At 37.6% G+C, this 15,965-nt stretch overlaps 1 protein-coding gene across 1 annotated transcript; it reads left to right on the forward strand.

The window, feature by feature from the left end:
• Nucleotides 1-1,177: 1,177 nt before the first annotated feature.
• On the forward strand, nt 1,178-15,822 carry LOC127432225 (neuropeptide FF receptor 1-like). Its single transcript, XM_051683138.1, has 5 exons — nt 1,178-1,230; nt 4,359-4,416; nt 9,174-9,466; nt 10,190-10,289; nt 13,789-15,822. The coding sequence occupies exons 1-5, from the start codon at nt 1,206-1,208 to the stop codon at nt 14,591-14,593; spliced, it is 1,281 nt and encodes a 426-aa protein (XP_051539098.1). The 5' UTR covers nt 1,178-1,205; the 3' UTR covers nt 14,594-15,822.
• Nucleotides 15,823-15,965: the final 143 nt, after the last annotated feature.

Below are 15,965 nucleotides of genomic sequence, written 5' to 3' on the forward strand. Positions count from 1 at the left end.
TTATAAGGTACCCAGTAAATATATATACCAGATGTAGGCTACACAGAAATCACGTTATTGCAAACTTGGAGACGGTGACGTCGGTCATGCTCCAAAGACCATATTTTACAACACGCGCACCGCACTAGTGGACTCTACTGTCGCGCGCGGGCACATTGCCAGTTCATTTACTAATTTACTGTGTTACGCTTTATGAAGTGACTATGAGATATAGGCTACATACACTTATATATATATAGTCTACAATTATAAATACACTTATTTACAATAAGTGACAGTTGCGCACTGCTCTTGGCGGCGCGCAACCGGAGATCTACAACACAGCCTACGCGCATCAGAAGAGTGGGTTAAAACACAAGTATTTCATGTCTCCGCAGCAACAGGTGAGCATTTCCATACTCTTTTTTAAAATGATTTAGTGTTGTCATGTTGTTGACATTTGTGTACATTTCTAATTGTGGTATTAAAAAAAATAAATAAATAAATAATAAAAAAAAAGCATTATGCGATTTTGTTCCTAAACACGCAGAGCTTGTAAAGCAGCAATAATTCGTCTTTAGTGTCTTTGTTTAATTCTCAACACAGATGCTTATGCACTTACATTTTTATTTATTTATTATACTCGATTTGCAAGTATGGTGTTTAAATCGACGATATTAATTGCACGCTCCCTAGCACTGAATAAATCAAATAGCCTATTTGAATTGACATCTATCATTCATCCTTCAGCCTGTCAAACTTTGCGTAATCATTACTGTCGGACTGAACAATAGGGTTTTTTTTCCGGATAAGTACAATCAGAATTTTTTTTTTTTTTTTTAAACAATCAAACAAAGTAAATTATTCATCCAAGTGTAGCGGAAATTGTTTTCTTTTATAAGCATTCAACCACCAATATATCTAATAATCAACACTGAAAAAAAATGATTTGTTGGCTCAACAACAACAGCGTATTAAGATAAATAGCTTTTTCTCCAAAAATGTCATATTTCTGACATTTTTAGTTTTACTTAAAATGCATTAATGTGTGCACCACAAAAAAAATTTAAGTAACAGGATGAAATCAAAGTAATGCAAACAATGAACAAATAATTATGAGCGGTGTCAACTGTCAATTAAAATTAAGCAAACTTGCATTGTAACGCATTTTACTACAAACCACGTGATACGCATGAACGATCAAGAATGCCATTTTGAGAGGCTCTATGACGACAGCAGAATCTTTTTCAGGTAAGCTGTCTAAATTAATTATATGAAATATTGGAATTTGTCTTTTGAACAAGAGTGTTTCATAAGCGTGAATATCGAGTTTGAATGTGTAAGTGTTGCATAAGTGCAGCGTGTTTGCGCGTGTTTTGAGTGTTCACGTGCATCAACTTTTCACATACGCGGGTAAAATTAATGTAGCCTATACATCCATCAACTCTACAGGTAAGTTTGAGTTTTTCTTAAGTGTAGGCTGTATGCATGCACGCACGCACCGTGTTAACGCGTAAACCTATGCGCGAGAGGGAGTGGCAGGTCACTTTTTTTACCTCCACAGACTATGTAAGCAAGTTTTTCTTAAAGTTGCAGTATGTAAGATTCAGAAACCCTTGATATTAATGACACCGTGTGGCCGTTAAGTGAACTGCAGCCAGCTACCTGTTGCTAGTGCTCGTGCACACACTCCATAGGGGCACTAGCCAGCACTGGCAAAGAGACTGAACTTGATTCAGTGGCATCATGCTGACAGATGAGGTAGCATAATTAAAATGACACAGTTATAATTGTTTTTCTACAAACTTTGAGACTAATCTAAAACTACTTTTCAGCTAACATAGCATACTGATACACACATACAGCTACATACTACCAAACTATACCAGACAGTTTACTGTTGCACTGCAGTTATGTTGCACTATTGTATGTTTTGTATGTTATATGTTGTAATACAATCAAGAAACCAGTGTATTTGCTTAAATTTATTCTGTATACCTGACTTTTAATATAAAGAGAAGATTGTAGAAATTTTTTGAAAGTTACAAAGCAAGGTAGCTTGCAATTCGTCAGTGTTAGCAGGCAAGATCAAGTTAGCTAAAATGACACAGATCAATCCTTATGGCACTATATTTCACATGCTTTGCAGTTATGTAAGCTTACCTGTCCAATAAGAAGGATGCCAATTCAGGGTCGGTTTTGATCCCCAAAACCAAATGAAGGTCCCTCCAGGAATCAAATGCCCTGCCGATGTTCACTCTAGTTTTCGCTCGACCACTATCATGTTCCCTCTTAGCCAGACGGGATTCAGTAGATAAATGTTTTTTTTTTTTTTTTTTTTGGGCTTACTCTGAGTTTGTGTAGGAGTCGGTGTTGTGCTGGGATCCGGACGTTTGCTGGATTCCATCTCTAAGATAACGTTACCTAGCGTTGCAGTTTGTTGTTGCTGTTGAATAGCGGAAGAGAAGCTATTACTGAGGCAAGGCTCTTGGGAGTGCGCATAAACGTCACATACTTTGGATTTTCCCGGCAAAACCGACCCGCTCCTTTCGCATGAAAATCAGTCAACAGGCTTTAATAGGCAACCTAGGAAGTCCGGGAAGGGCTCGTTTTTTTAAGTTGCATTACAAGCCATTCACACATTGGCAAAAAAAAGGCAAATATTACATGAAAATTGTTACATACTGCACCTGGGGATGTATGGGCTATGCTCCGTGTTGCCCTTACGATTCAGTACACTTGACATTGCATTTGCTAAGGCATGGGGAGTGTCCTTCCACACAATCTAGTTGAAACCTCTCTACAATAATGCCAATATTTTAATATTGGCTATGGTGTTTGAGCCCCGCCCTTTCAGGCGCGAAGCTGTCCGCTATAAAAGCAGGTCATCTCTTGTCTAGAAGTCCTCTACTACTTCGCCGTCGACATACACGAGTCGGCGAACGGAATCTTCACGGCAACGAGAGGACTCTCTGCTCCCCTTCAATGTTCTGGCAAACATTTACTCCACCTCGATGCTTTGCTGGTGAACGGAAGCTTCAGCTTCCTGATTCCCCGCAGCGCTTTGGCAGGAGTTTTGAATCCTTATAAGCTATTGTGTTATTGTGCATATGTATGTGTGTGTGTATATATATATATACACTAGTGGCCCAAATTTTGGAATAATTTACAGATTTTGCTCTTATGGAAAGAAATTGTTACTTTTATTCACCAAAGTGGCATTCAACTGATCACAATGTGTAGTCAGGACATTAATAACATGAAAAATTACTATTACAATTTGAAAAAAAAAATTCAGAACTTCTTAAACTACTTCAAAGAGTTCTCATAAAAAAATCTTCCATGTGCAGCAATGACAGCTTTGCAGATCCATGGCATTCTAGCTGTCAGTTTGTTCAGATACTCAGGTGACATTTCACCCCACGCTTCCTTAGCACTTGCTATGGATGTGGATGGAAGGTTATGTCGTATAGTGCGGCGTGATGGGATTCTGTTCCCCATATGCATTAGCAAATGCAATATCAAGTGTACTTAGTCATAAGGGAACGTCTCGGTTACGTACGTAACCTCAGTTCCCTGAGACGAAGGGAACAAGACATTGCGAACGCTGGCCGGTCTACAAGACTCAAGAGTTCTTTTGAGGTGCGAGCGATGTGCTCCTTGTTCCTCAGTCAGAAAATTCTGAGGGATGGTGTTTGCGTGCCTCCTTTTTAGTGGACCGCTTTGCACCTAAAAGGGCGGGGCTCAAACACCATAGCCAATATTAGAATATTGGCGTTATTATAGAGAGGTTTCAACTAGGTCGTGTGGAAGGACACTCCCCATATGCGTTAGGAAATGCAATGTCTCATTCTTTTCATCTCAGGGAGCTGAGGTTACGTATGTAACCGAGACTATTTCACATGTACATGATCATCCATCGAGTGACATTAGTGCGCAAGTATTTAAGTGCATCTATGGGTTTGCTGGCATGCATGTGAAACTGTGCATGGAGTTTCATGTTTCATGTGAGTAGGCAAAACAGTTAGTTGTCACTTTTTACTTAAAAAAAATTACCCTAAAACATATCAACTTATTAAGTCAGCTCCTGCATAAGCACCATCAAATATTAGCTACCGAAACTCTGGGACATTTCAACCATTATTACAAAAAGAAAAAGGTACACATGTTGTTTTTACTCAAAACCTTAATTGCTGAGATATACTGTAGCCCCTGTGACAACTTCCCTGTGACATCCAGTCCTGATCTCCTCTATTTCATTTTGTGTGTGTGTGTAGTTGTTTAACACATGCAGTAAGTGCAGTTTGATTTAAACCCTTTATGGGTTTTTCTCATTTTTCTCTCTTTAACATCATGTGAATATCCATCTTTCCATACAGTAGCAAGACAAGTTTTGCAGCAACCATTGGAATCCTGTGGGAAGAAAAGCATTCAGAGGTAACAATTCTCTCTCTCTCTCTCTCTCTTTCTCTCTCTCTCTCTCTCTATATATATATATACATATATATTAGAGATGCACCGATCATGATTTTTCATGGCCGATTCTGATTGCCGATTTTTTTACAAGCAAATGGGCCGATACTGATTGCCGTTTTTTTTTTAAGCAACAGACAAGAAAGAATGAAAGAGTTCATCAAAAAGATGCTTATTTGCTCTTTTACAGGCCGAACTGGCCTTCAATGAAAAAATATCTTTAGCTATGTGAAATTAGAGCAACAACTGCATATTAAGCACTAGTGGTGCACCGATCACGAAATTTGAGGCCGATACGATCTCTGATTTTTTTTTTTTTTAAACTAAGATCAGCCGATACCGATTTGTTTTTTTTTTTAAGTGCCCTTTGTCACACTTTTGCAAGTTATATGCTGCAGTTATATGTTTATGCCCCACACAGTAAAATTACGGTAACACTTTACAAAAAGGTTCAATTTGTTAATATTATTTAACAACATTACTGTAGTTAACATGAACTAATGAACTTAATGTTAGTTACAACATATACTAATACATTTTTAAAATCAAAAGTTGTATTAGTAATATTATGAACTAACTTGAAATAACAATGAACAGTTGTATTTTTATTAACTAACATTGATTAATAAATGCTGTAAAAATATATTATTCATTGTTTGTTCATGATACCTAATGCATTAACTAATGTTAAAGAAATGAAACCTTTTTTATTAAGTGTTACCAAAATTACATTAAAAATACAATAATTGTGAATTGCTAACATTTATCTGTATTGAAAACAGTTATTAATAGTTCTGTTGTCAATATCAAAAGGTAATTGTGACATACTGGAAACCATGAGAGCATCTCACACAGCAGAGATTCTTTAAAAAATAAGAAACTTGTATCCATTACAAGCTTTAAAACTGCTCCAGTGAGAAATCATTAATATCTATGATTTGTTTACTGTCTTTGGCGTCTTGTAACACAAATCACAAATTAAGCAAATGCGTGAAGACGCGGTGTCGTTATTGAAGGTTAAACAGTTACATCTGTTATTAGTGGTATTGTGACTAATATTAATCTGATTTAAATTGGGATCCTCACAGAATAGCGCTGTGATGAGTGACTGATGTGATATTGAGAGCATCTGGAGAGCCGCATGTTTGATTGACACCGAGAGCACTCATGTTGAAGAGAGAAGCTGAAAGCGCTCATGATTGCTCAAACAGTCTCTATCGCTCCACACAACGTCTGATTGTCATGACTCACGTTACATCATGTATTTACATGTTTATTTGTTGTTTAATTCGTTTTTATACCCATTAGCAGCCTCTTTATCCTCTTCCTGCTCACTGTGCAGCGAGTCAGAATTATTACCGTAACTACTCTAGAAAATGGGCAGCTTAATATTCATACATATATAATTCTTACACATTTTTAAAAACAAACCGGCATATTCATCTAAATTACAGCATGTCTGAAAGTTTAAATTCATGAATGCTTAGAATTGCCAACAACTCACCCTCCAAAGGCCACTCTGTCATGCATCAATGAGCAAGCGCTCATTCATTAGAGGACCAGTGTATGTTTGATTCCCTGTGTGCTGCAAAAAAGATCGGCCCTAAATCTAGGCACGATCGGCCGATCACGGATTTAAGACGAATATCGGCTGATTTTGATCGGTGCACCCCTAAAATATATATATAATATATATTATTATTTTTTTTTTATTATTATTTATTTATTTTTTTACTTTTACAGTTGCCTGTTATTGTGTTCAGACACAATTCAATACAAACAAAATGCATGTTAACATAATATTAGTGTAATAAATCGCTTTCTAACCTTTTTTGGTTGTAGTTTTGTCTAGGGATGGGCACGAGTACTCGGGTACTCGGACGTAGCATCAATGATCGATCATGAAAACGATGATCGATAGTGATCACGCATGATGTGACTTTTCACTTAATTCGAAATCCAGTGACAATTACCTGACAACTAAACACAACGTGTCAAAGAGGAAGCTTGTTTTTAATTTTGAGATTGATTACGTTGTGATTTTGAGGGGTACATTGATTATCAGAGATGTCTCATAGCAACCAAACTGATACGTTGCTGCAATGCTATCGTTACGATAATCAAAAGAGAGTGTAATTAACCATGTTTTGAACACCTGTCTCTGCAAAACGTTTGCTAAACACATTTTATTATCATTTAATGTAAGAACTTTGACTCGTTAATAGATATTATTTAATAAAAGGGCCTAACGTGTACTGAATCAAACATTCAAAGGATGTTCACGAGAAAGTGCTTTGTGTTCTTAATGTTGGAGATACATTATTTAGGAGGGTGGCAGCGGAATAAAACAAGTGAATTTTTTTTTTTTAAATACTTTTATGTGTTGTCATTTATCTTTGAGACATTTCCCATACTGCTCATGTTGCACATTGATATACTTTTAAAAATAAAGAACACGTTAAATTTTAATTGTCTTTGTGGTGTTTATTTCAGTACTTTGGTCTGGATGATTGCAAGGAGAAGACCAGTATTTTTGTAGGTTTTAAAAATATCAATCTAATTTTATGTTGGTTCAACATGATGAATTAACCTTGGTAATGTAAATAAGCTGTATTTAAAAAGCTTAAAAATTACTTGCCAATATTTTTTTTTTTAATAATTTTAGGTAAAAGAAGTTGAATGAACACAGATATATACACCAATCAGCCACAGCATTAAAACCACCTGCCTAATATTGTGTAGGTCCCCCTCGTTCTGCCAAAACAGCGCCAACTCACACCTCAGAATAGCATTCTGAGATGCTATACTTCTCACCACAGTTGTACAGAGCGGTTATCTGAGTTACCGTACACTTCGTCAGTTCGAACCAGTCTGGCCATTCTCTGTTGACCTCTCTCATCAACAAGGCGTTTCCGTCCTCAGAACTGCCCCTCACTGGATGTTCTTTGTTTTTGGCACCATTCTGATGAAATTCTAAAGACTGTTGTGTGAAAATTCAGTAGATCAGCAGTTACAGAAATACTCAAACCAGCCCATCTGGCACCAGCAATCATCCATGCAATTATCTAATTAGCCAATCGTGTGGCAGCAGTGCAGTACATAAAATCATGCAGATACGGGTCAGGGGCTTCATTTAATGTTCACATCAACCATCAGAATGGGGGAAAATGTGATCTCAGTGATTTGGGCCATGACATGATTGTTGGTGCCAGACGGGCCGGTTTGAGTATTTCTGTATCTGCTGATCTCCTGGGATTTTCACACACAACAGTCTCTAGAATTTACTCAGAATGGTGCCAAAATCAAAACACATCCAGTGAGCGGCAGTTCTGTGGATGGAAATGCCTTGTTGATGAGAGAGGTCAACTGAGAATAGCAAGACTGGTTCGAACTGAGGAAGTCTACGGTAACTCAGATAACCGCTCTGTACAATTGTGTAGAAAAGAATAACAACTCAAAATGCTATTCTGAGATGCAGGTTTGCGCTGTTTTGGTGGCACAAGGGGGACCTACTCAATATTAGGCAGGTGGTTTTAATTATGTGGCTGATCGGTGTGTGTACAGCTCTGGACAAAATTAAGAGACCACTGCAAAATTCAGTTTTTCTGGATTTACTATTTATAGGTATGTGTTTGAGTAAAATGAACATTTTTGTTTTATTCTATAAAGTACTTGCAACATTTCTCCCAAATTCCAAATAAAAATATTGTCATTTAGAGCATTTATTTGCAGAAAATGACAACTGGTCAAAATAACAAAAAAGATGCAGTGTTCTCAGACCTCGAATAATGCAAAGAAAACAAGTTCATATTCCTTTTTAAACAACAATATACTAATGTTTTAACTTAGGAAGATTTCAGAAATCAATATTTGGTGGAATAACCCTGATTTTTAATCACAGCTTTCATGTGTCTTGGTATGCTCTCCACCAGTCTTTCACATTGCTGTTGGGTGACTTTATGCCACTCCTGGTGCAAAAATTCAAGCAGCTCAGCTTTGTTTGATGGCTTGTGGCCATCCAACATCCTCTTGATCACATTCCAGAGGTTTTCAATGGGGTTCAGGTCTGGAGATTGGGCTGGCCATGACAGGGTCTTGATCCAATGGTCCTCCATCCACACCTTGATTGGCCTGGCTGTGTGGCATGGAGCATAGTCCTGCTGAAAAAAATAATCCTCAGAGTTGGGGAACATTATTAGAGCAGAAGGAAGCAAGTTTTCTTACAGGATAACCTTGTACGTGGCTTGATTCATGAGTCCTTCACAGAGACAAATCTTCTCGATTACAGCCTTGCTGAAGCACTCCCAGATCATCACCGATCCTCCACCTGGTTGTCTAATGGTTAGTCGGAGACCTGGAGAGGCCTTCAAGCCACAGTGTCTCGCACCCACTGTGTAATTTGGGGGAGGATCAGTAATGATCTGGGGGTGCTAGTCTACAGTAACTTAGATAACCGCTCTGTACAATTGTGGTGAGAAGAATGGGGTTGGCGCTGTTTTGGCGGCACGAGGGGGACCTACACAATATTAGGCAAGTGGTTTTAATGTTGTGGCTGATCAGTGTATAGCCTACAATACTGTATATATATTTTACATTCTAGTTTTAATATTTATGTGACCAGTGGAAAGGAGATACTTAAATTTTTTTCCCCTTTTTGGAGTTTCTTTTGAAGATTCAAAATGAATATTTGCCCAGGATTCATAGTCTTCTCTTTTTTCAAGTTCTGAAATGGACAAAATGACTCTGAACCACTCTGCTGTAAATCTCACTCTGGACAACTGCACGTTCTTGCCGTATTACATCCACTCGACGGGGATGGCAGTTAGCTACATTCTGTCTTACCTGCTGGTGCTGCTGCTGTGTGTCGTGGGCAATGGACTCGTCTGCTTAGTGGTCATCAGGAACCGCAACATGCGTTCAGTCACTAACCTCTTCATACTCAACCTGGCCATCAGTGACCTGTTGGTGGGCGTGTTCTGCGTGCCCACGACACTGATTGACAGCCTCATCTCAGGTCAGTGTGTCATCACATCATTATTTTCATAATCATCAATATCTTCTTTATAACCTTTAATGTCATGATAAACATCTTCATTAGATTAGATTAGATTAACATCACCATTATCATCTTTGACGTCATCACAGACATGTTCATAAATATCAGTATCATCTTCGCTGTTGTCATCATATTCATCATTCTCTACATAATCATCAATATCATCATAATCAATATCATCATATTTATCAGTATATTCACCATCATCATAATTATGTCCATTGTCAGCATCATCTTTGTCATTGGCATCATATTTATGAATATTATCATCATCATATTTATTTTCAGAATAATCAATGTCATCATATTTATCAATATCATAATTTTAATAATAATCATTATCAGATTTATGAATATCATCATAATTTTCTTCATAATCATCTTCATAATCTTCATTTTCATCAGTGTCATCTTCATAATCTGCATAATCATCAATATCATCATCATCATCATCTTTATATTCACCATCTTTGGAGAATTAAATTGTGATATGTGTGTCATTATTTTCAGTTTTAGGTTCCATTTGGCACTCAAATCTGATCTCTTCTCAACTTTATGAAATGCAAAGCATATGGAAAAGTTTTTTTGTGCCTATAGCATTTTTTTTTTTTTTTTTATGTATTTTTTTTTTTTAATTGAGCTTTCTGCATCATATAAGCCCCTTTTCTTGAATTTACACAGGTTGGCCCTTTAGCCAGATCACGTGCACAATGAGTAACCTGGTCCAGGGCATGTCAGTGTCTGCTTCCGTCTTTACCCTGGTTGCCATAGCAGTAGACAGGTAATGACCAGTCATTAAACATTTCCATAAAGACGTGACACGTGATATTTTTGTATTTCACAGCAGTGTGTTGAAATAAAAAAGCTGTAAGCTACAAGCCATGCTGAGCACAGCAACCCAAGATGCATATTTGCATCATGAGAAGGGCTTTACAGTTTAGGGTTAAAAAACATATTGAAAATGGAGATTCTCATAATCGTAATATAATTTATTACAATGAGTGCTTTCATGGAGTAAAAAAGATGCTGGTCCTGATGTTCATCAAATTATGGAAAATAGCCAACTTCAAAGAGCATTCCATGATAATTTAGATACTAGTAAACTATTAAACACTAATTTAGAGGAATGTTCTGGGTTCAGTACAAGTTAAGCTCAATCGACAGCATTTGTGGCATAATGTTGACTACCATAAAAATGTATTTTCACTTTCAAAAAAGCAAAAAGCAAGGATACAGTGAGGCACATACAATGGAAGTGAATGGGGCCAATTTTTGGAAAGTGAAGCTTATAATTTTGTAAAAGCACTTGCATTAATTATTCTGTTAAAACTTGTGTATTGTTTGAGATGTAAAGTTGTTTAAATTGTAATTTTTACAGTCATTTTAGGGTTTTAGGGTTTGTTGACATTACATCATCATGATAATGAAGTTGTAAAATTGGCTATAACTTTACACTGAAAAGGTTAGTAAGTGATTTTATCACACTAAAATCCTGTTTACACGCATATTGTTGATATATTGTGGCTTTACCTTTGAAAGTGAGTATTTTAACATTAAAAAAATGGCCCCCATTCACTTTCATTGTAAGTGCCTCACTGTAACCTTGATTTTTGTTTTGTTTTTTTAAAGAAAAGGAGGAATGAGTCGAAATACATTTTTGTGGTAATCAAAAATATGCCACAAATGCTGTTGATTAAGCTTAACTTGTATTGAACTTGGAACATTCCTTTAATGTAATTTGCATAGCAATGGCTACATTTTTTTTCTGGTGTCAACAACTATAATGTATCCGTTTGCTGTTTTTTGCTATATACATGAAGTATAAGAGTATATATATATATATATATATATATATATATATATATATATATATATATATATATATATACATACATATACACCGATCAGCCACAACATTAAAAACACATGCCTAATATTGTATAGGTCCCCCTCGTGCCGCCAAAACAGCGCCAACCCGCATCTCAGAATAGCATTCTGAGATGCTATTCTTCTCACTACAGTTGTACAGAGCGGTTATCTGAGTTACCGTAGACTTCTTAAGTTCGAACCAGTCTGGCCATTCTCTGTTGACCTTTCTCATCATCAAGGCATTTCCGTCCACAGAACTGTCGCTCACTGGATGTTTTTTTGGTTTTGGCACCAATCGGAGTAAATTCTAGAGAATGTTGTGTGTGAAAATCCCAGGAGATCAGCAGTTACAGAAATACTCAAACCAGCCCGTCTGGCACCAACAATCATGCCACGGTCGAAATCACTAAGATCACATTTTTTCCCCCATTCTGATGTAAACATTAACTGAAGCTCCTGACCTGTACCTGCATGATTTTATGCACTGCACTGCTGCCACACGATTGGCTGATTAGATAATCGCATAGATGTTTGTTGGTGCCAGACGGGCTGGTTTGAGTATTTCTGTAACTGCTGATCTCCTGGGATTTTCACGTACAACAGTCTCTAGAATTTAGTACGAATGGTGCCAAAAACAAAAAACATCCAGTGAGCAGCACCCCACCCCCCTCCCTCGTCGGCCGGACTTAGGGGGCCTATAAGGTAAAATGTTTCAGGGGCCCAGTCAGGAGATTGGGCAGGCCAGACTGTGACGCCTCCTTTGATACAATCAGAGTTTTTGTTAGGTGGAATTTTTGCCTCCGTCACCATTCAGATTCATTGTATGGAAAAAAAATCCAATGTGAGTAAATGCCAACTGAGGCAAACATTCTGTCTAGAATCCAATTTTGTGTTCCATGGAGTAAAGAAAGCCATATGGATTTGGAAGAACATGAGGATGACAGAATTGTCATTTTTTTGGGTGAATTATAACTTTAACTTACACAGTTATTCTTAATGAATTCCAGTTCATTGAATTTAATAACCTGTTTGTATGTGAACTGGATTTCTTTTTATAATTCAGGTGCAAAACAGCAGCAACATCAAGTGTAAGGTGCATATCAGCTCCACACAGTGGACTCAAACAAGTCTTAAAAAAAGATATATAAAGTTGACATATGGCTATTATTGATTTAATTTACATTGACTCTAGATGTAAAGAAGCCCATGCTGATGCTTCGAAGATGCTGATGTTGAAGAGACATTATGTGGAGTGGAGATATATTTTTTAAAAATCTGATTGCATCAAAGGAGTCACAGTGTAAATGCATGTTTCCAAGAATCAGGTGTTAGAAGCAAAGCTTAAAGACACCATGTTCTATCACTTATTTTTGACATTTACCATTTTAAATGTCGTTGCAAATCTTATCCTTCACGAAAATACCAGAAACGTTTTCATATAACCAACAGACAAGATAAGAGGTTGCCTGGATTTTGAATAGATGCACAAAATTAAATACATAATCAAACTCAATAGAAACGTAGTGAAAGGAAGTAACTTTAAAACCCTTTAACACTAGAGGCACTACAACAACTGAGCGTTTTATTCACTTTCACAGAAATCACAACTACAATGGCTGATTATTACTTTATACAGACTTATTTTTCACACTTTTACTCACACATTGCTACATTATCATATCAAAACACTTTCACTCTAACACATAATTTGAAAATGATACATTTAACACTTGTATTAGAGACCCACCTACATTTACACACTTATACCAACCTGATTAGTTTCCATGGAAACTGAACTGTTGGAGTGTTGGAATTTGGACTGGGAGACCAAGGCTCGAGTCTAGCCAAAGAAGCTCGAAACTAAAGTCAAAGTGAAAAGAAAGTGGCATAGAAGCGACACCAATTGTGCTTTTCGTGTTGCATTTGCATTTTAAAACACTATCAGTAAGGTTAAGGTGGTGGTTAATGGTAAGGATGTCTGTTTTGTTCACTTTTTATCTTTTATTGGTTAGGTTTATGTTAAGTATTAGGTTAGGGAGGAATGTTTTACTCATTAAAATATCCATCTAAAATTCACCTTAAAAATCTTGTTTGATTACAATATTATTACACTTGCTTTTGGTCCCACCAAAAGCCCCCGATGGACATTTCACTGGGAATCTGCAGCCAGACGTGTAATGAAGCACGTAATTGTGGTTTACAAAAATGTTTCCATGGTCAGGCTGCAGCAATTACACACTTCACCTTTAAATAATTATCTAAAGTATTTCCATAATAGCTCTGTTGCTAAGCTAATTCTTTAATAAAAATTGTGTAAAATTATTATCAATGTTAATAATATCAATTTCTGAATCTTTCTGGGACTTGTATTTTGAACAGATTTTCAGTACTAAACTTGTCTCTTGAAACAGGTTTACTGGCATTGTTTACCCATTCCGTCATCGTCTGAGGCCAGTCACTGCGCTGTTTGCCATCGTCTTCATTTGGCTTTTCGCATTTGCGATCATCTTCCCTTCAGCTGCAACACTGACTGTCACACACTTGGAGGACATCTACATGGTCCAGGATAACCAGCTCTACCCACTGTTTGTGTGTTTCGAGGACTGGCCCAAAGCAGACATGCGGCGAGTCTACACCACCGTCATCTTCGTCCATGTGTACCTGGCCCCGTTGGGTCTCATAAGCATCATGTATGGGTGCATCGCCTCTAAACTCTCCTACAACCTACGTGAGAACCGGGTTCGTTCCAGGAGAAAGGTGAAGGTCATCAAGATGCTCATTATGGTCGCCATTCTCTTCATGATATCTTGGCTCCCACTCTGGACGTTGATGCTTCTTACTGACTATCAGGATCTGGACAGGCAACAGATTGACTTCTTGAGCAGCTATCTTTTCCCAGTCGCTCACTGGCTGGCTTTTTTCAACAGTGGCGTCAATCCAATCATCTACGGCTTCTTTAACGAGAACTTCCGCAGGGGCTTCCAGGCAGCTATGGCCTGCAGTTCGTGCAACTCTGTCGTGTCAGAGATGCGTCACACGCATTTTGTGCTTCCGCCTCCTAACAAAGTATCCAATGAGAACAGAGGTGTGACCAATGGGCAGAAAGAGCGCTGTTTTTCTGTAATGCCACGCGCTCATGGTGCTCAAGGAATTCTGCTTAAGGATATGAATGGAATTACAAACTCCCATAGAGTGCTTGGAGCCTGGATGGAGTGAAGGAGTTCTAATATCCCTAGAAAGATCTATCCGCTAGCGTTCCCATTCCTCTCAATGGCAGTTGCTTGGCTGGCGCATGTGACATCAGAAATATGAGACCTGGATGCTCCTCTTTGCATCATGGGCACTCAGTTTTGAAAACAAAGTTATAGAAAGCTGGAAAGTTATCTGGCAATCACCTGAGCCATAAATGTCATGTTATTGATCATTCTATGTTAGAACTTTCTAACCAATCAATTTCACGCCATTCAGAGTGCTCAAAACTGCTGAAGCTAACCAGCCAAATCTTTACCCCTTGGTTAAAATAACACAAGAACATCTGTGGGCTTGGACAGCATGAAGGCTACGACCTTAAGGTTTGGAATGTTGTTGAAGTGGGGATCAAAACAACAGCTGTGATTCCTACTTTGGTTACTCTCTTAATAAAATTGTGTTTCTCACAATTTGAATGGTCTCATTTGGAGGATTTGCCACTGGGCACAGGTTTTTCTTATTTATGTACGTGTTATGTTTACTTTGTTTACGTTAAGTAATGCATGTTCATGGAATCATAACTCAGGAGTAACATAACCTGACAGTAATTGAATGTTTGATACATGTTATGGATGTTTACATGTTTAACATACCCAATGTGTGTTAGATTAAAAAAAAAAGCACAAAAATGTAAAACAGTAAATGTAAAAATAATGTTTTTGTTTTGCAAAACACAGGCATGACAATATCTATCTATCTGTCTGTCTGTCTGTCTGTCTATCTATCTATCTATCTCCCTCCCCTGGGCATGTCATACACATTTTAATTGGATGGTACTGCCTAATGGTTCAGATATTGGGCAACTAATACTCAGGTTTTGTGTTCAGTCTCGAGTAAGGTGATCAAGGAATAGGAGAAATCCTTAGCCTGTTCTAAAACTAACCAATGTTCTGCTATCCACCCAGACTGCTTTAGGGGAAACTGACTCTGTCATATGTGTAGTGGATATGTTGTCTTTAATAAAAAGCTATCTTCTAAATGACAACACACGAGTCACAGTAATTTGTCTGTCACACTACAGACTCAGAGATCAATAGGTTTTTAATGAATTGTAATTAGTTATTTAACAAATCTTTTTTTTTTACATTTATGCATTTGGCAGACGCTTTTATACAAAGCAACTTACAGTGCCCTAATTACAGGGACAATCCACCTGGAGCAACCTGGAGTTAAGTGCCTTGCTCAAGGACACAATGGTGGTGGCTGTGGGGATTGAACCAACAACTGTCTGCTTACCGGTTCAGTGCTTTAGTCCACTACACCACCACTCCTATACCACTCACCACCACCTACTTTTTAAGTAGGATATTACAAAATAGGTATATTGCTCTACATTGAT

Source organism: Myxocyprinus asiaticus, chromosome 42, assembly GCF_019703515.2.
Source record: "Myxocyprinus asiaticus isolate MX2 ecotype Aquarium Trade chromosome 42, UBuf_Myxa_2, whole genome shotgun sequence".
NCBI classification, from domain to species: domain Eukaryota; kingdom Metazoa; phylum Chordata; class Actinopteri; order Cypriniformes; family Catostomidae; genus Myxocyprinus; species Myxocyprinus asiaticus.

Excerpts from the sequence above, each read along its gene's own strand:
- LOC127432225 (XM_051683138.1), top strand. The coding sequence starts at position 1,206 with ATGACGACAGCAGAATCTTTTTCAG. Across the intron at positions 1,231-4,358 it reads GACAGCAGAATCTTTTTCAG|TAGCAAGACAAGTTTTGCAG; the intron begins GTAAGCTGTCTA and ends CTTTCCATACAG. Across the intron at positions 4,417-9,173 it reads GGGAAGAAAAGCATTCAGAG|TTCTGAAATGGACAAAATGA; the intron begins GTAACAATTCTC and ends TCTTTTTTCAAG.